General features: G+C 46.1%; 1 protein-coding gene across 1 annotated transcript in view; it reads right to left on the bottom strand.

Moving 5' to 3' along the window:
• WDFY4 (WDFY family member 4) overlaps window positions 1–18866 on the bottom strand; it is a 237361-nt gene that overhangs the window by 89564 nt on the left and 128931 nt on the right. Inside the window, exons 40-43 of the mRNA XM_077822441.1 lie at window positions 9518–9595; window positions 8229–8432; window positions 5318–5354; window positions 3661–3827 (exon numbers count right to left, since the gene is read on the bottom strand). Of these exons, the coding sequence (XP_077678567.1) occupies window positions 3661–3827; window positions 5318–5354; window positions 8229–8432; window positions 9518–9595 (486 nt within the window). The remainder of the gene's footprint in view (window positions 1–3660; window positions 3828–5317; window positions 5355–8228; window positions 8433–9517; window positions 9596–18866) is intronic.

Below are 18866 nucleotides of genomic sequence, written 5' to 3'. Positions count from 1 at the left end.
CATGTACAAGAATCAAATCTCCCCTGCTCATCTGGTGAGCCAGGGTTATTAAAGGGCTGGCCCAGGGAGAACAGGCTGGGCGGGTTCACGTCGTGTTTCTCTTGCATCAACCAAGCAATCTGCACAAACACAACACTCCCTGTCCCACACACACAGCTTCCCTCACAGCCATCTTACACACAGCCTCAGCGTACTGTATATACACACACCACCTAACATGCCTTGTCCCACACACACAGCTTCCCTCACAGCCATCTTACACACAGCCTCAGCGTACTGTATATACACACACCACCTAACATGCCTTGTCCCACACACACAGCTTCCCTCACAGCCATCTTACACACAGCCTCAGCGTACTGTATATACACACACCACCTAACATGCCTTGTCCCACACACACACAGCTTCCCTCACAGCCAACCTACACACCACCTAACATGCCTTTTCCCATGCACACAGCTTCCCTCACAGCCAACCTACACACAGCCTCAGCATACTGTATATACACACACACAGACTAATGCTCCATCCTCCCTACACACCTTGCACAGAGATTTAGATACACACACACACACACTCCAGCACATTACACACACTTACTCCAACATAGAGAAAAACCCTACACTTTGCCCCCCACCCCTCTATAACTATAGTGCCAATTTCATCTGTTGTGAGGATGAGACTGTGACCTAACTCCTGGCCCTGGGTAATGACAGCAGCAAAATTCCTTCACTGCTCCCCACTGCACTCACAGGGGGCAAGCAATTTTCTGCAGCCCTCCAAAGGATGCAGCTACTCCCCGCTTGTGCGGGACTCTACTTGCATCAGAGGAAAAGGGAAGCGGGTGCAGCAAAAACATCCTCCACTGACCTGCCTCTCCCCCCTCTCTTGCTAAGGCCACTGCATTGAGCCTGCTCTCGCCTCCTTGCATTCAGACTCAGTCTCCGCAAGCAGCTCAGAGGGGTGCGTGAGCATTCAGGCTGGCCTATACCCACCTCCTCCTCTGTGCATCCAAGGGGGGCAGGTGACAGTGATGGCACACAAGACATCTTATCCTTAGGCAGTGCAGGAAATATGGCTTTCAGATCAGGTCCCAGCACACAGCAAATGCCTGCCAGCCTGGGGCTAGGTGGAGTTGGCACGAGCAGATTGCAGACAGTGTTACTCAGCTGCAGTGAGTGCAGCTAAATGCTCTACGAGTGTAACGTCACTGACTTCAGCGGTGTCACACACCAGCAGAGAATTTGCAGCTGTGTGTAAAGTGAGGCTGTGTAGTTGAAAATGTTACAAAGGTTTCTCTTTGATTGTGCCACAGCAACAAAACCTTGTAACGTTATAAAACACTCGGTGCTCTCCAGAGCCACTGCAACCCTGCGCTGGAGCAAATCAATCTCCTAGCTGCCAAGGCATCGCCATGACATCTCTCTGCAATATGGTAGGTAAGCCAGTTCCACTTGCGTGGTTAGAGCACAAACAGCTCATGAGGCAGCCGCGTACTAAGTGAGCACAGGACAGCTAATGTCACCCCCTACTGCTTTTTTTAATACTCTGTCAGTTTGGCAATGTAGTGACTGCTGCTGGAGGAAAACGTCTGGCATTTCTGATGGCTTCCCGTGGAGTTACACGGAAGAGAGCGAGAGCCTGAAGCCTCCGAATGAGATTAGGACCAGGCATGGAAAACATGTTTCACATTTTCATCCCCTTCTCCTTCTGCTGGGGGTGGGGAATGTTTAATTATGGTGCCTTGTTTTACATGGTACCTACAGCTCAAATGGGACTGGGAGGCAGCGCATTGGAGAGACAGAACATGACGGCTGTTTGTTGGGAAAGTGCCACAAAAAGCTATACAAAAAAAATAAAAGCTCTCTCTCTCTCTGTTAGAGCTGGCCAGCAAATGGAAAATCCCTTCCCACAGAAAATTCTGCTGTTTTGAACATTTTTACACCCCGAATGAGGATGAAAAGTCAAAACTGATTTCTTGCAGGGGAAGGGATTTCCAGAAAAGTTCAGTTTCAGAAGAACCAAACTGGAAGGCTGTCATCAACTTCACTTTCTCCCAGGTGGGCAGCCGGGGAGCCATAGTTTCAACTGTCTTGGTGGAAAACTTCCCTGGGGAGCCTTTTTTTCAGTAAAACTGAAATGCTCCCCAGGGAAGTTTTGAAGGTGTGAAAAGGATGTTTTCCATCAGAAAATCATTCCAGCGGCAAATTCCCAGCCAACTCTAATCTATATCCATATAGAGCCTCCAAAGTGGAACATTTTAATCACAGAGAATGTAAAATCATATTTTTCACGAGTGGCTTTCACTGTTAGATAGACGCAAACTGCTGGGCTTCCCACACTGAAGGGCCAAACGCCAGGAAAGGACCCACTGGAAAGAAGCATGTATAGGGCAAAGTGGCAGAAAATAAGGCCATAGCTACTAAACGTGTATGGGTCTCTCAGAACTCCCTGGAAAATGGCTAATCCCTATCCCTTTCCCACACCAAGAACTAGCCCTTCTCTTAGGGTTTGACAGTGGCTATCATGGGAATCATCTGATGGGGAGAAGTGAGGGTCTCTGACTGTGGCGGAGGGTAGGTTGGGGCTACTGGAAGGAGCCAATTCTGCCTCACCTGCCCCTTGCTGGGACTCCTTATGTCTAGTGCATGGGCCACACTGCTGGGTCCTGTCCTCTCCCCAATCCTAGGAGGCATCATGGGGAAGGGCAGCATGGTAAGAGTGGGATCCAGGAGGCACCAGCACTGATGTGGCTAGGTGTGGGACACAGTCAGGGTGGGGACAGGGAGGCTGTGTGCACGCTCAGAGAGTAGGAGTCTGCTCCAGCACACCTGGGGGAGGGGGAAGAGCGGGGAGGGCTGGCTGAGGGCATTAAAGGCATCTCCTCTTGGAGCAGCAGAGAAGAAAAGTGACAGCCATTTGACCATCATTTCAAACAGCAGTTATGGCAGCAACAAAGTGTTGCCTGTACAGAACTGGCATGTCCCAAGGCAGCCGGGAAGCGAGTCAAGTGCAGGGCACTGCACTGGGGACTGGGAAAGGTTTCTGGCAGGGCGGAATTGGGGCGGAATCTTAGGAACCTTGAATGTAGTATGTCTGGAGCGAATGCTGACCCATCCTATCTCCCAGCTGTTGGAAACCTTCCCTGACCCCCTAGACATGGGCCACTAATCTCCTTGCTGAAGGTATGGGAATAGATTTCCAGCAGTGCCACCAAAAACTACAGTCAGTTTTTATTGCCCCTAGTGGTTAAATTTAATGTGATATTTGCTCTTCCAGGGCCTTGAAGTACAAGGGGAAAGTCAAATAAATAACCCACCAGGGTAAGTGCTGATTTTGATTATTATTATTATCTGTATTGTGGTAGCCCTTAGGAACCCCAATCATAGTCCAGGACCCCTCTGTGCTAGGCACTGTACAGAGACAGAACAAAAAGAACCAAAGATCTTACAACCTCGTGTGCACTTCAGGAACAGGTCTTCATATCTGGACAGTGTCTAGCAAATTGTGGGTACTCCCAGGAATACAGATAAAAGAACAACAACAATGGTGCCATTATAGACTGTTCCCAAGTCCCCTAACACCCACTGTCCATTCCCAGCTCCACCACAAAGTGCCTCCTGCCACAAAAGATCTTCCCGGTTTGTCAGACGGTACCTTTTCCCTCTCAGCAAACTCCTGCAGGATAATTTGTCTTTCCACACACAGTTCCAAGAAGTCTTCTGAGTGGAAACTTTCATGTAGGGCAGGGAAGAATGTCAGCTGGCTACAATCCATTCCCCTCTCATCCATCTCCCTTTCTGCTCCATTTAGCATCAGCTCTTCTACATCAATATGAAGGAGATCACAGTTTTAGTGGCAGCCGAATGCCACGAACAGCAACATTAGACTTTCACCCAATCTGTTCTGTCTTGGGAAATGGCATTATTTATTTGCCAAACCCCACTCCCCACAATGGTTAAACTAGGCAAGAGAGAAGTGAAATCTGTTAATTGCTAGGGAAGGACTAACTAGGAACTGGCCCCAGCATTCAACCATAACTCAAACTGAGCTCCGATAATAGTTGAAGATTGGAAAATACTGAAAAAAACATGTTTATTTCCATGTTTGTACTAGCTCTGGCCGATACCAGAAGTACTTAAAAAAAATCAAACAAGAGGCTGCTCAGATGAAACTAGGAAGAACTGGTAATTGTAATATCCTGGAGACACTCACGGAGCCCAGCGCATGCTGCAACAGAACATTGGGAGTTCACGTAGTGCTGTGCAGACACTCATGCAGTGCAGACATGATCTGTGCGTATGTTGCATCCCTTTCCCCTATCTTTCCTCTGCCTTCTCTATTTAGGCTGTAAGCCCCTCAGGGTAGTGACTACTTAGTACTCTGTACAGTGCCTAGCACAAAGGGGCCCCGTTCTCTGTTGGTACCTAGGCCCTACCATAATAAACATACTTAATAATAACAGTTTCACCGACCTACCCTAAAGGTTTGCCCCAGTGCAGCGACATGGGAAGCTGAAATGTATCAAACCAAAAATTTTTACACCCCAAAAACGGCCTTTCTTCCTAAAACAAAATTTTCAGTGACTTTTTCACACTATTTCATTTTTCGCAAAAAAATTTATCCAAACACCTCCTGTATTGACTGAAAAACCAAAACTTAGGGAAAGAAAAATTTGGAAAAAATGTTGACAGTTTAGAAACAAATGGAAAAAAAGGGCTCCATTTTGAATCCAGGGAAATAGAAATAACTTTGAAAAGTCAAAAAAAAAAAATTGGGATTTTTACCCCCATTTTTTCTCCAGCTCTTCGAAAGTCACAATCTCCTATTATCATTCCCTGAGCCAATTAGTGCCCTGTTCATTTCCTTTCAAACGATATCTTAAAGGGGTGTCTCATGGCACGCAGCAGAGGATGGAGAAGTAGTGGGTGCAACAGAGAAGGTGCTGCTGTAGAAGGTAAACATTCAGCAAACAACAGTTAATCTGCTGAACACACACCCCTTAAAGGCAAGTGCTTTCCAGTCCTCTCTGTGAGGTGCCTAAATCTTTGATTTTAGGGTCGGTTTCTGGCTTCTTCTTTCTCCCACTGGCCACAAGACAGTAATGAAATCAGCATCTGGTTAAGTGCTATGTGTAATGATACCTTCAATTTTACCCTAAAAAATTCAGATCACTTTAGACAGCAGTAGACTAGACTTGCCACCATATTATAATCCCCGTGACAAATTTAGACCTGGAGTCACATCTGCTTACTTCAGCTCAAAGTTTGGACCTATGAGCTCATTTTCTTCTATGAATCAGTTTAAATGTTACCTTGATTTTCTCCGTGAATTGGGGTAGCTTGGTGAACCTGGAAGGAAAACAGCCATCACTAGAATGGAATACGCAGGCTGGCAACATACCCCAACACCAAGCTATGGCACAGATTGCAGACTCAGAGCTGAGCTGCAAAGAATGCCTCTGAGGGGATCCCAAATGACCAAAACAACATAAAAATGAACATTCATGCGCTACAATCAAAGGGGAAAAGCCCACACTCTTCTTAAAATCAGGACCTCATTGCGGACTCCTGAACAGTGCCAATGCCAGGACAAAGTCATATTCTACTCTATGGAAGGGCTGCAGAATTGGAGCTCCATTTGTAAATCACAAAGACAGGAGAAGCGAATATTCTGAAATACTCAGGCTAAGTCCTTCTGCTTCTTGCGGATAGGAGCTGGATCTCAAATCCTACAGTGACGGGCAGTGACATAAGACTAGATAAGATAGTTGGACACCTGACTCAGACTGCTCTAATTCCACAAGCAAGACTCATTTAACCACTGTCCAGGTCCAGCAGGATGGTCAGTCTGATGCACTGAAGCCTGCGGTGGCAGAGTAACCTTCTCTACATTGGACTTCAGGAAACAAAATGCCACCAGGAGGGCATGCTATAATTCTGGGATACTGCAGAGAGAAAGAAAACCTGTCTAATTGTAAGATCTCACTAGGCAGGAGTGTGCATACCATTCCATATAGTGCCTACCAGTCATTCCACCACTACTAAACATGTAGCAGCCTCGCGTAAGCCCCTCGAAAATGGCTAATCTCAATGGGTTTCTGTAGAGAGGCGGAGTGGCCTGTCTCCGAATTTGAGAGCGAGGGACCACTACACTCCCCCTGGTAGGTGGAGCCAAACCTGCCCTGCCCCCCTTACCCGAAGTATGTTGGGGGTGTGGGGGGAGAACGACAGGAAATATAAAAGAAGGGCCCTGCAACTCAGTTGAGCGGGAGTCAGGAAAGGAGGACTCCTCCACTTTGCTGTAGCACCTAGGAGCTGAATCTGTGCTCTGCAGCACCTGCCCCCAGAGGAGGCTGACCTTGAAGAGGAGTTGCCGGGACTGCCATCCGCTGTGTACCCAGAGGATCCAGAGGACTGGGAGATTAGAGAGGTACCAAACCCTAGGGAGGTAGGAAGTAGCCCTGGGGCAGCCAACGACTGTCCGGCTAAATTGCTGGCTGACTGACCCTAGGTCAGCGTGTTGCGGCTGGATCCTCACTGACCTCTCTGCCACTCAGGCCCACCGACAGCAATTCCAGGCCTCGGGGCAGAACAGTCAATGGGCCCCCTAGAAAGGGATGGCTGAGGTTTACGACACTACTTTTTATCCTATTCCTAACACCTTAGAACCCAATATACATAAGTTGTGGCGATGCTTGATGTAGTTAACTTTTTTTTCCAGTTACAGCACCAGTATTAAACAAATTGTGAGCCTAAATATAAGATGTAGAATTTGTTATTTTGAATTATATATTTAAATTAAATAAATACATTATGGAATGAAATTGGAGAGAGTCCAGCAGAGGGCAACGAAAATGATTAGGGGGCCGGGGCACATGACTTAAGAGGAGAGGCTGAGGGAAGTGGGCTTATTTAGTCTGCAGAAGAGAAGAAAGAGGGGGGATTTGATAGCAGCCTTCAATTACCCGGTATGAAATTAATTCTTTATAGTATATGAAGGATCACATACAGTACATATGCTATGGAAAAGGAAGTTGAAATAAAACATACAACACAAATTTTCATTGCTATGAAAAATATTGGACTTTATCTGATCTTGAGAGGAAAAGTCATTTGTATGCATGTGCTGAATGTGGGGCTTTGTATCTTTGGACAGAGAGCAATCTTATTTATAGTGATTTACTGAACTGCCTGAAAACATCATAGCCAAAGATGCCTTCCTGAATATTGCTAAATATTTTTTTAAGATACAAATATGTGAAGCAACAATGGCATTCACTGCATTGTGTGGGTCTGTGTGTCTGTGTGCGGTGCTGTGCCTGCTGGTGCCCAGTGAGCTGCTGCCGGCTGCACTGCTGGGCACGCTCTTCTGACACGGCTAGGGCTTTCACATGCCCACCTGGCTGCCTTTACTGCTGCTGGTACCACCCTGTGCACGCTTAGGAGCCCAGCGGCCTGCCCAGACAATTTAAAAGGGCCCGGGGCGCCCAGCCACCACTACCACAGCAGTGGCCAGGGGGCCCTGGGCCCTTTTAAATCACCCAGACCCCTGGGCTGGGACGCAGTGGAGTCAGGCGGGCTGGCGTCCTCCTCCTACTGCCATCCCACCCCTTGGGTGGCAGCATCCCCACCCTAGGCCAGGAGGCCTGTGTAAGTCTACCGCCTGTCATGCTGGGACACTAGACTGTTTGGGTGCTCACCCCTACCTGAGCCCTTAGACTGTGTGTTAGCTGGCTGCCTTAAGCCTACACGCTGAGGCTAAAGCCTGCTCCCTCCTGGGCCCCGTGCCAAAGGGCAAGAGCCCAAACTCTTAATTGCTTTCCACCCCAGCCAAGAGGCTGCGGATAAAGACTGCTCACTGCCTTGCCCTGCCTCACCCAAGGGGACGAGAGGGCTAGACTGTTCCTGCTGGTTTACCCCTGCTAGCAGGCTACCAAACTATAGACTGCGTGCGGCTCGACCCCGGCAGTGAGGCCCAAGCTCAAAAGTTATTGCCTAATACAGAGAGGTGGAGTGGCCTCCCTCCCCACTTGAGAGCGAGGGACCGCTGCAGTTTCCAACCTTGAGGACCATGACCCAGTGAGTCAAGACAATGGGATTAGGAAAGGAGGACTAGTTGGGCGGAGAGGATTAAAAAGCCACATGCATAGAGTGTTATTTGTGGGTTATTCCAGGGGGAAAGGAAGAAAGAGAATTTGCACACCACATCCAAAAGCTTGTTACCTCGCTTCTCATTCGCATCACTGCCCCATGGGCCCTCTCGAACCGAATCCTCTTCCGCATCCGTTCAGGCCCTTCGTACCCATCGAGACCCCACCGTGGGGCTGACAACCCCGAAACGGCTCCCCATGGGCCCCCTCTGGTGAACAGCTGCTCCTCCAGTGTGGCCCAATCTTTTGCCGCTTTGCTGTAACCACACTGCAGCATCTGTAGGAAAGGATCACTCGCATCACTCCGTCACGCTCCACTTTCCCAGACCACCCGCAGCTGTTCTGTCTCTGCAATCTCAATGGATCTAATGACCCCGATGAGTTGGGATTGGGATGGAACCCTCCATGGAAACCCCAGACACGGCAGGAAGGAGTGTTGCCAATCCAGCAGGTAGTGACCCTCACTGAACTCTACATGATCCAGTCTAAATACTGGAACTCTTGGAACCACATGGAACCATTTACATTTCACTGAATAGCAATACTCAACCAGATATATTTAACCCAACATTACACAAAGTCACCAAGTAAAATAGGAAACACAAAACTATTTTGCAATAAAATATTAAATAACATGAAATAACAGATATTGACATTGTCTGAGATGAACATCAAAGTTTATGCACCTGTGCTTGTCCTGCTCAGTGTGCATCTCCAGTGACAGCAAATGTTGATATTCACCAAAACACAGGCAGTATCCATACCTTTACAAACATTCTGAATGTCTCATCAGAAATAGCTGGAAATCTCTCCATTGTGGCCATGAATTGAAGTATACCCAGGTTGGGTTTTGTTTTATACAACCGTTCTGAAGGGGAGATGAGATTAGAATTCCAGGGCACTGAGCTCTGATGAGCCAATCAGGAAGCAAAGAGTTGCATGTGGGATTTAACTGTCTGTAAGGCTGAGTTCCATGAAAACTATTATTGACAGCTGAAGAGCCAATCAGGAAACACGGCCAAATTCTCACTCACACTTGCATCGATGTAAATCTGGACTAGTCTTTAAATTACTCCAGTGGAAATGAGGACAGACCTGGGGATGTGCAATCTGATTGGTGACTGATGCTACTCCACAGTACTGTTACTCACACAGGAGGTAAATATAAAATTACTGACTCATCACATGACTGTTTTCAGCCAGTTATGAGCCAGAATTTTTCACCACGCACTCTGCAGGCTGTATATACAGTAGGGACAACATCTCACCTCTGACACAACATTGCATTGACTGGGCAGTCTGAGAAGTTAAAAAATGTCATCTTCACAATAGAAACAAACTCTGAGATCTTCAATCCCTTACCTGTACATGATCTTTGTACAAAGATGCGTACAGCTCCTGCCCACTCCTTCTGTACTTTTCCATACATGACACAAAGCCCTGGAGGAAACACCAGAAGACATTGCAATGCTCAGTAACATGCACTGCATGCACAGGTTTGGTGGTGGGTCAGAAGCAGAGTTAAGCAACCGTTGGTCACTTGGGATTTTATGAGTGTAGACCAGGTGGGTTTGGGGAACTCTCCTGAAAGCAGAATGATGGGGTGATGACAGGAGTTCTTCTGTTTACAGCCCATGAGAGCAGAGCAATGAAAGGAACCCTGAGTGAGCCCAATATATCCATGAACTCAACACATGTGTTGGCCCTGGAATTATTTAGAAGGAGAAAGAAAGTAGAGCAAATAAGGCAACATTTATACACAAACCAGTATTCAGGCTTCCTTTGTTTAAACGAATGAGATAACAGCACAGGAATAGTGCAAGATTAGAAATATTTTTTCTATTCCTGCAGCACCGAGAAACCCCAGCTGAGGTTAAGGCCCCAACGTGCTAGGCGCTGTACATCCACCCAATAACAGAGAGTTCCTGACCCAAACAGTTTACAGTCTAAATAGATGGGACAGACAAGGGAAGGATTATTATCCCCACTTTACAGATGGCCAATTGAGAGTTTAAGGACAATAGCCGGAAAAGTGCCTAAGTGATTTAGGAGGCTCCATCTATTATCAAAAGTGATTTACGCAAGCAGGAGCCCAGGTCTCATTGATAGTCAATAGGACTCAGACTCTTAAATCACTTCTGAATATGGGACTTGGACTCCTAAGTCACTTAGGTGCTTTTGAAAATTTAACTCTAGTGGTGTGTCTACACAGCCTTGGAAAGTAGGAGTCAGGCTCTGACCCCCCTCTCCCTCCAGCAGGGTCTTCGGAGGTGGGTCCTGAGTACTCCCTGGCCTGAGTCAAACTGATCAGTGTGTGGATGGAAATGGGGCTCAGGCTCAAACCTGAGTTAGAGCAGTGTAGACATATCCTAAGTGACTTTCCCGAGGTCGCACAGGAAGTGTGTGGCAGAACTGGGAATGGAACCACAGCTACTGCGTCTCACTCCTGCACTACACCCACAAGGCCAGCCTCCCTTGCCCCAGGCAGGAGGGTTTGGACTTGTCCCACACAACAATTAATCTAACACCACCTCTCTATTTCATTGACATTTTTATCTGAATGCGTCTCTCAAACTCAGCAGCTCTGTGCTAGTCCAAGGAAAGTACAGCCGGCAGGTCAGGAAATATGGGTTGCATTCACAACTCAGCCAATAGCTTGCTATGTGATCTTGAGCCTGTGCCTATGCACCTGCCTGTGCCTCTGTTTCCCCATCTTTGAAATGGGGACAAGAATCCGGACCTCACAGGGAGTTGTGAGGCTAAATTCATTAATGTTAGTGAAGTGTTACGAGAGTCTCAGCGGTAGGGGGTTAAAGAAACATACTGGGCCAGATTCTGGGCTCACTTGCACCCGTGTAAATCATAGATCCATAGATTTTGAGGCCAAAAGAGACCATGTGATCATCTGTGTAACACGGGCCACAGAATTTCATCCAGCATTTCCTGTTTGAGTTAAAACTTCACTTTTAGGGAGATCTCCAATCAGGAGTGACACCACCCAATGCCATGCAATTAGGCAGGAGGAAAACTGGTGTCATGTGAGAGCAGAATCAGGCCTAAAGTATTCATCATTATTATTAGAACCCCTCAAACTTTTGCATTAAACTCAAAGCAAATCCAAACTTTCCGCTTTGAAATGGCAGGTTTACCCTTTTGGCTGCTTCTGAATATCTGCGTCCCAGAAGGGCTGTGACGTGAAAATGCTGTTTCCATGATATTTCTAGCCTGCTGAGAAGCATGTGGGGTCTCATGAGGGAGCAGGCTGAGGAGAGGGAGCAGTGAGGAATTGATGGGTGCTGCAGAGTTACCCGCCCGTTCATGCTAGAGGGCCGAGCTAAGTACTGTGACTTGTGAGTTCGCTCCTTTTCCCACTCAAACACTAATCATGTAGGCAAATGCCCCTACGTGGCCTCAGGCAAGGTAACTCTTGAGGGCGGGTGTAGTCCTCCCCATCCCTACACCTGCGTGTGCACACACACACACACACACACACACACACACACACACACACACACACACACACACAAAAGATTCTCTTGAGGGAGACATAAAAACCTTTGCTTGAAAACGGTCCTGGCCGCCCCCTGCTCTAACTACTAGACGCTGCCATCTGCCTTTTGCAGCTAGATGCTCACTTGCTTTAACACCTTCCATGCTGCAAGCTCTTTGGGGCAGGGACTGTCTTTTCGTTTTGTGTTTGTACCACGCCGGGCACCACGATGTCCTGGTCCGTGACTGGGACTCCTAGGTGCTACCACAGTACAAATCCTAAATAATATAAGGGTACCTGCGTACACAACAGGTGCCCCAATGTGGCAGTTGCACGCACACAGAATAGACACGCTGTTACTTGTAGATGGTATTTAAGCAGATGAAGAACTTTTTCCCCTCTTAGCAATTAGAGACAGCAACTTGTAGCCAGGAGACGGCTAGACAAGGGGTTTGCTGAACATCAGCGAAGTTGCAGGGAGTTTCACAGACAGTGATGTCTTTGACAGATTGCTGAGGCTGGCTGGGACAAACACTGCACAAAGACCTCAGAAGTGCAGGGCAAGGTGAGGAGAGTACTCAAATGTATTGAGCACAGGAGAATACGATCCTCGGGCAAACTGGAAGAGAAGAGGGAAATACCCTGCTGCCAGGAAGGCACGGAATGCACAGCCCGTACAGGTGATGCTAAGGAGTGTTCCTTTCAGCCATCTCCTACAAATAAACCCCTGACTGCAGAAAGCCTGACTATCACGCAAAGACCTCCACCCCACCAGAACCCACACACAGTACTCTTCCAGGGGTCAGGGAGGTCAGATTGCACTGAGCTGAGTGTACTAATCCCAGCCCTTCTCAACCAAAAGCCATGAATCAGATGGGTAACTTTTAAATGCATAAACGCCGTGCCACTTGGGCAGTGATTCCTCAAAGCAAACTGCCTAGCTGCTGCTGGCGCTGTGCTATAATTGAGTTAACACACAAGGTCTATGTGGTGCTGGCAGAGAACCAGCTCCGTCCCCCTGCCGCGAAGTCCCATTTAGTGGTGTTTCCCTGCAGGAAGCTCCTGTTTTACACTGATGGAAGCCATTACATTTTGTTTGTGTGAAGCATCATTAAACCTGTAATCACAGTTGCGGCCTCACAAAACTAGTCCATAAATTCATATAAAACTCCCATAAAGACTGACCTAGACAGCAATCACTTTCCCGTGCTGCCAAGATGGGCCCAGGGCAAAAGGGGAGCTCAGGTTCCAGCATTACAGAACTATGGCAAAAACCACACAGATCAGACAAGAACCTCCTTTATGTGCCTGCAACGGTCAGAGACCGCCCAGAGTTCTAAAAGGCCAGGCCAGGTCAGTGATCCAGCGGCAGCCATTTCAAAGCAGTCCATATTTGGCGTTTCAGTGATGCTCCATCGCTCTCAGAGCTCTGATCCAGGACTCCCACAGACTTCCCTAGGCTCTGGATGAGGTTCCAGCCCCACAGGGTTTAGGTATGCTTTGGAGCTGGCAGGGCTTAGGTGTCTTTAGAGCTGACTCCGAGGGAAGAAGGGTTCCTCTAGCAACCATTTGTGGTCAGCTGGGGACTGGTATTGAAGCTGTATCCAACCATCCTCAACCAGAACCACCTATCCTGGAGCAAACCCCAGAGGATTACCACCACAAGACAAGCATGTGTTCACAAAATTAGAAGAATGGTAAAAAAAATCTAGGAGGTTAATGGGAGAGAAAAATTAATGCGTGAGAGATGTACCCAGCAAAAGAGAGGGCAATTCCTAGGCACTGCGATCATATAAATAATAATATTAAACAGATATCTAGATATCTGATTACCATTTCTCCAATACTCTGACCAAAACCCATACATCTGACCATGTTTTAAGAATATTAATAACTATACCAGGCTTGCTGTTGTCTGCTTTGAGTAAAGACAGAATGGTTTTCCAGTTTAAAAAAATCCCCAGAAACAATATGTCCTGAACAAGATAAGGAGGTTTATCTTTTAACATAGCACCTTGCCCAGTGGATAAACACAATGGTGTTGTTGCAGCATATCTGGCTAAAACTAGAAGTGATAAATTTGTTTTTGTCATTGTTAATACTGCATTGTCAGTATGTGGATGATAATAGTTTAAGATAGGGGCCGTCACATGCATGAGTTGATACAGGACTCACTGGGTCAAAGTCTCTAACCTGAGTTATGCAGGAGGTCAGACTAGATGATCATGGCAGTCCCTTATACCCTTAACATGAAGGAATACATCACCCTGCTACACGTCCCACTTAGGGCTTCTCTACGTCAACATTTAGTTCATGGCAAACTGGGATGTGAATCTACCCTGCACTAGCGCACTTTGTTCTAGCCGTCTTTGCAACAGGACTAGATCAAGGCACGTTAACAAACTGTTAATGCATATCAGCAGAGTCCACCTGGATAGTCAGTGCGTGGCAGGCAAATGCAGGGTAGATTCCCACCACAGCTTACTGAAAACTAAATATTCATATTGACAAGCCGTTAGATGACTTCTTCTTGTCACTTACATTACAAGTAGATTCAGGTTATTTTGCTGCTCACAAGTCCCCTGCCAATTTTTGTGGTTTTACAGTACAATTGGGTTTACAATTATATTTTCCTATTTTAAAAAAAATGTTTCCCTTCCCCCTTTTGTTATGCAAAAGGCCCATGCAAACAAGGGGAAAGTGACTAATGCTGGGGAAAGTGACTAATGCTGAGGAAAAGAGAAACAGACAGCACAAAGAACTGGCAAATGTACAACATAAGCAAACTGAAAGAACAGAGACCCATTTCTCCTAATCTCTGTCAGTGAGAGGAATCGGAGGTACTACTTGTAATAATTGCTCAGCGAGAAGTGTGACTATTAAGTTATCAATATCCTGCTGTACTGAGCTCTAGAAAGTTTTATATCTAATTTTTTATATGACTTTTAAAGAGCACCACAGTCCACAAAAATTCATTCTTGCCATAACAATCTCCCACTGCATGATACAGATGCTGCATGGGTGACACACAGCTCTCTCCTAAAGAAACGTGATGTAATTGCAGCTCTGCACTTTGGTGCTTTCTTTAGAGGAATTATAGGCCCATAATACAATGATCCCTCTCACACACAGTACACTCCAAAGCCAGTAGCTCAGGAGAGGGGGGTTACAACCTAGGAGAAGTGCCAAATTGAGAGCCCAAGTGGCTAAGATCCTCTGTCTGGGCTAATTCTGAATGGTGTTGAGTGCTCTGGCCCTGATCCAGCAATGCACACCTTTGCAGATGAGCAGTCCCATTTAAGTTAATGAGACTACTCATGCTTAAAGTGAGACATGTGATTAAGTGCTTTGCTGAATCAGGGCCTCCAACTGCTGATATGTGTCTGCAACTTTAATTCTTTTGGGGGGGGTGGGGTAGGGGAATTTATAAAGCAGCTTTCAAGCCCACAGCACTTACATACATATAGCAAAAATAATACCTACCTCTTACATAGTGCTTTTCATCAGTGCATCTCAAAGCACTTTACAACAGAGGTCACCTCCATTTAACAGATGGGGAAACTGAGGCACAAGAAGGTGACATGACTTGCCCACAGTCACCCAGCAGGCCAGTGACAGAGACAGGAATAGAATCCATCTCTCTTGAGTCTCAATGCAGTGTTATATCGTTAGGCACACTTCCCCTCTGGCAGCATAACGATCTCTAGGGTAGAATGTGGCAACAACCAGAACATTTAACAACGGTGCTGGAGAGAGCTATTTCAGTCAAAGTTCCAGGAAAACCCTTGCTTTTATGAAAAGTAGGAGGGGAGATTTAATGTAGAAAAAAAAGTAGAGAGGACTTTGGTCATGTGAAAGAGATCTCACGTCTCAACTCATCTACTAAGTAAGCAAAAGAGCTGGTGGAATTTTTGTTTTCCTGTGGAAAATTTCAGCAAAAGAAATGTTAATTTTTGTCAAATTTCAGCAGAAAATGTGGACTGTTCATTTGGTTTCTAGCAACTGCACATCAAAAAATTTCAGCCCAAAACTGAAAAAAGTGTCAAAAACTGCCAAAAACCCAGTTTCCAGTCAAAATGTTTCAGCTTGAGGCATTTTGGTCCCCCTTCCCCCCCCCCTCAAAAAAAATTATGTCAAAACCCCAATGTTCCATCCAAAGGAAAAAAGTTTCAGCAGAAGATTTTCAGCCAGCTTTAGTAAAGAGCTGTTAAGATTAAGTTAAACTAGCCACCGTTGGAACTGATTTGCCCACCCTTAACTCGGGAGGGGAGACCAAGGCAGCTTTAACTTGAGAAAGACAAGGTAGGAGAGACAATATCTTTTATTAGACTGACTTTTGTTAGTGAAACTGACAAGCTTTCAATCTCCTGATATCACCTCCCCCACCTTGTCTCTCTCATATCCTGGGATCAACCTGGCTACAACAACACTGCAAACAACAATGGAAGATATTGTATGTAACTTGACCATTGCTATGCCTGATACTATTCTAATAGGGCTGATTTGACAGATGTCACATTTCCTATTGCTGGAAGGATCATTTCTCATTTGGCTTTTCTTTTTTTTGCACATGAAAGTTTCCCAATCAGACCATAGATGTCTAAGTAATGCCTAGAGATTTTAAAGAGGACGCGCTTAAATTGGATGGAAAATTCCTGTCCTGTTCTAGGTGAAATGTTTACGTAAATAGTATCGGCACCAGCTGTAGCAGTTTGCACCTGGATGTATGATTTCAATATGGAGGTGTGGATACCACCTCCTATTCCATTCTGTTTGGGTTCACATACCATCCTGATCACACCACCACCTGACTTCCTTCCAGAACTGCATGAAGCTACACACTGGTGATTATTGAACTGATTCTCTCTTCGCTTACATGGTTTTATCCCTGTGCAACCCTGATGACTTCAAAGGAGTTATTCCTGATTTACACCAGTAGGAAAGAGAGAAGACTCAGGCCCTCTCCATGCTTTATGACGGTTCAGTCACATGTTTTATGTTGGGGAGGAGGAAATGAAGATGATCCTCGCTATAGACTTCACAGCCCACCAACTCTCTCTCTCCACACCCTGATCTGAATAGCACTTCCTGAGGGAAAGCAACATGGATTTGAGCTGGAGAAATAACGGCAAAGAATATTCCGGCCTTTGTTCAGCAGGATTGAAGAGGTGAGTACAGACTGCATCGCAGGAGAGAATGATTCCAAAGATACAGGCAAGGGCAGATTTACTGGAAATCATGGAAACTTGGGTGTGACCATGTCAGAATTACTCCCATGATTAACGGGCATTCCTGGAGTATCACTGAAGTTGAAGGGACTATGCATATGAGTAAGAAGCATTCCTATGCTATACTGCAGGATCAGGACCGATGTACTGATTGTTTTGATGGGTCAGAAATCAGTGTATGAAAGTATGTAATGCTGTTATACATACAGGAAGGGTTGGTGTCTAGCAATGGATTGGCTTTTAAACGTGTGCACCAACTTATTTTACTGGGGTGTGTTCTGTTGTACTATTTGGACTGGGTGGTAGACAGGTTTGTGGGTGGAAAGGCAACAACTGTAGGCAGAGTGACAGCTACAGCTGAGGTAGCATAAGCATTTCCATTCTAGGGCCCCTGATTCAGGAAAGCAGTGTAAGTGTGAACTTAGACTCACTCATTTCAATGTTAAGGGCTTTAGTGCTTTCCTGATTTGGTTACCAACAGGACATTTTCAGTTATTCATCACCTCAATCTTTTACTTATAGGCTGAAATCCATCACATTTGGTCTCAGTCTGGGAGTTTTGTGTTTTAAAAGTGTGAAGAGAAACTTTTCAGCCATTTCCAGAATGAAATAAGGAAATGCACTCCCCTCCCCCGGCCATTATAAAAACTTGGATTTTTCTAAACAGCTTTAGCTTGGTTCCTACATCACAGGGATTTCTTCCACTGGTCTGGGAAACTGTTGTGCTTTTTCAAAGTTAGGAGAGTTTAAAAAGACACGTTGGGCATATGCACTGATTTTTGTAACACATGCAACACGTGCGCTTTCAATGTTCAACAGTCTCTGTGCCTGCTTCAGGGACTATTATCATAATGATCATTTATTACTTGTATTTCCGTAGCCCCTAGAAGCCAGTCATGAACCAAGAACCCCACTATGCTAGCCACTGTACAGACACAGAACAAAAAGTCAGTCCGGACATCAAAAAGTCCTTACAAGTAACAAACATACAAAACCCAGGACTGTACCATGGACAATTCACTTGCAAAAGAAAGGGGCTGAATTCCTCCATGGACAGCTCAACTGGCTCTATCACTCAGTCTAACCCCAGTGAAGGACGAATAGTTTTCCCCATTTTACAGAGAAACCGAGGCACCGAGATTTGCCCCAAAGCAGATAGCAAATCAGTGGTAGCATGAGAAATAGATTGCAGAAGTCCTGATGCCCGGTCCTCTGCTCTAACCAATAAGCCACATTTAAGTCTTGCGATCAGATTTCTTTTCTAGTGACTTGCGGGGACAGAGAAAGCCAGATGGTCAGTTCGTAGCAAAGGGCACATTCTATTATTCATCAGGTTACAAATGTCAAGTTAAAGGAAAGGATGGGTTTTTTTAGCACAAAAAGAGAGTTACTCTTTTTCACTAGCAGACACCCCCGTCACTGAGAGCTGTTGGCACGCTCTTATTAATCACAGCACTGTCATCACTGCATAGATTTGATTGTACGTTACACAGCCAAAACTCATTTAGCTTTTCAACAGACTGTAGCTCCAGAAGCTAAATGCTGCATGTAAGCCTTGTGCCTCGACCCTCTAGGAGGCTAATGCATACTGCCAACTGCTCCTAAGGATCATGGACAGATTCCTGGCATCACCAGTTAGCTGGGGAATAGCAAACTTAATGAGAAAAAGCCCCAAATTTCAATTCACCACATACACAAGGGTGGCTTTGCAGAGTTAAAAACAGAAGTATGGTGTCTGTGTTTGACCTTAGAGAACAGAACTCCAGAGCATACTGCACAGCTAAAAGCAGACAGCATGGAAGCAGCATTGACTTTATAGCAATAAAAAAATTACCTAGGAAATTAACACAGGTAGAAGTAGGCTATCTTCTAGTAGGCAGAGAACAAGCCTGGGGAACGGGACAGCTGGGTTCTCTAGTCCTGGCTCTGACAATGACTTCTTGTGCGAATTTGGGCAAGTCGCTCAACCACTTTGTGCCTCAGTTTCTCCATC

Source organism: Eretmochelys imbricata, chromosome 7 (assembly GCF_965152235.1).
Source record: "Eretmochelys imbricata isolate rEreImb1 chromosome 7, rEreImb1.hap1, whole genome shotgun sequence".
NCBI lineage: Eukaryota > Metazoa > Chordata > Testudines > Cheloniidae > Eretmochelys > Eretmochelys imbricata.
The sequence above is the reverse complement of the archived record's forward strand: the minus strand, read 5'-3'. Positions and strand labels throughout refer to the sequence as shown.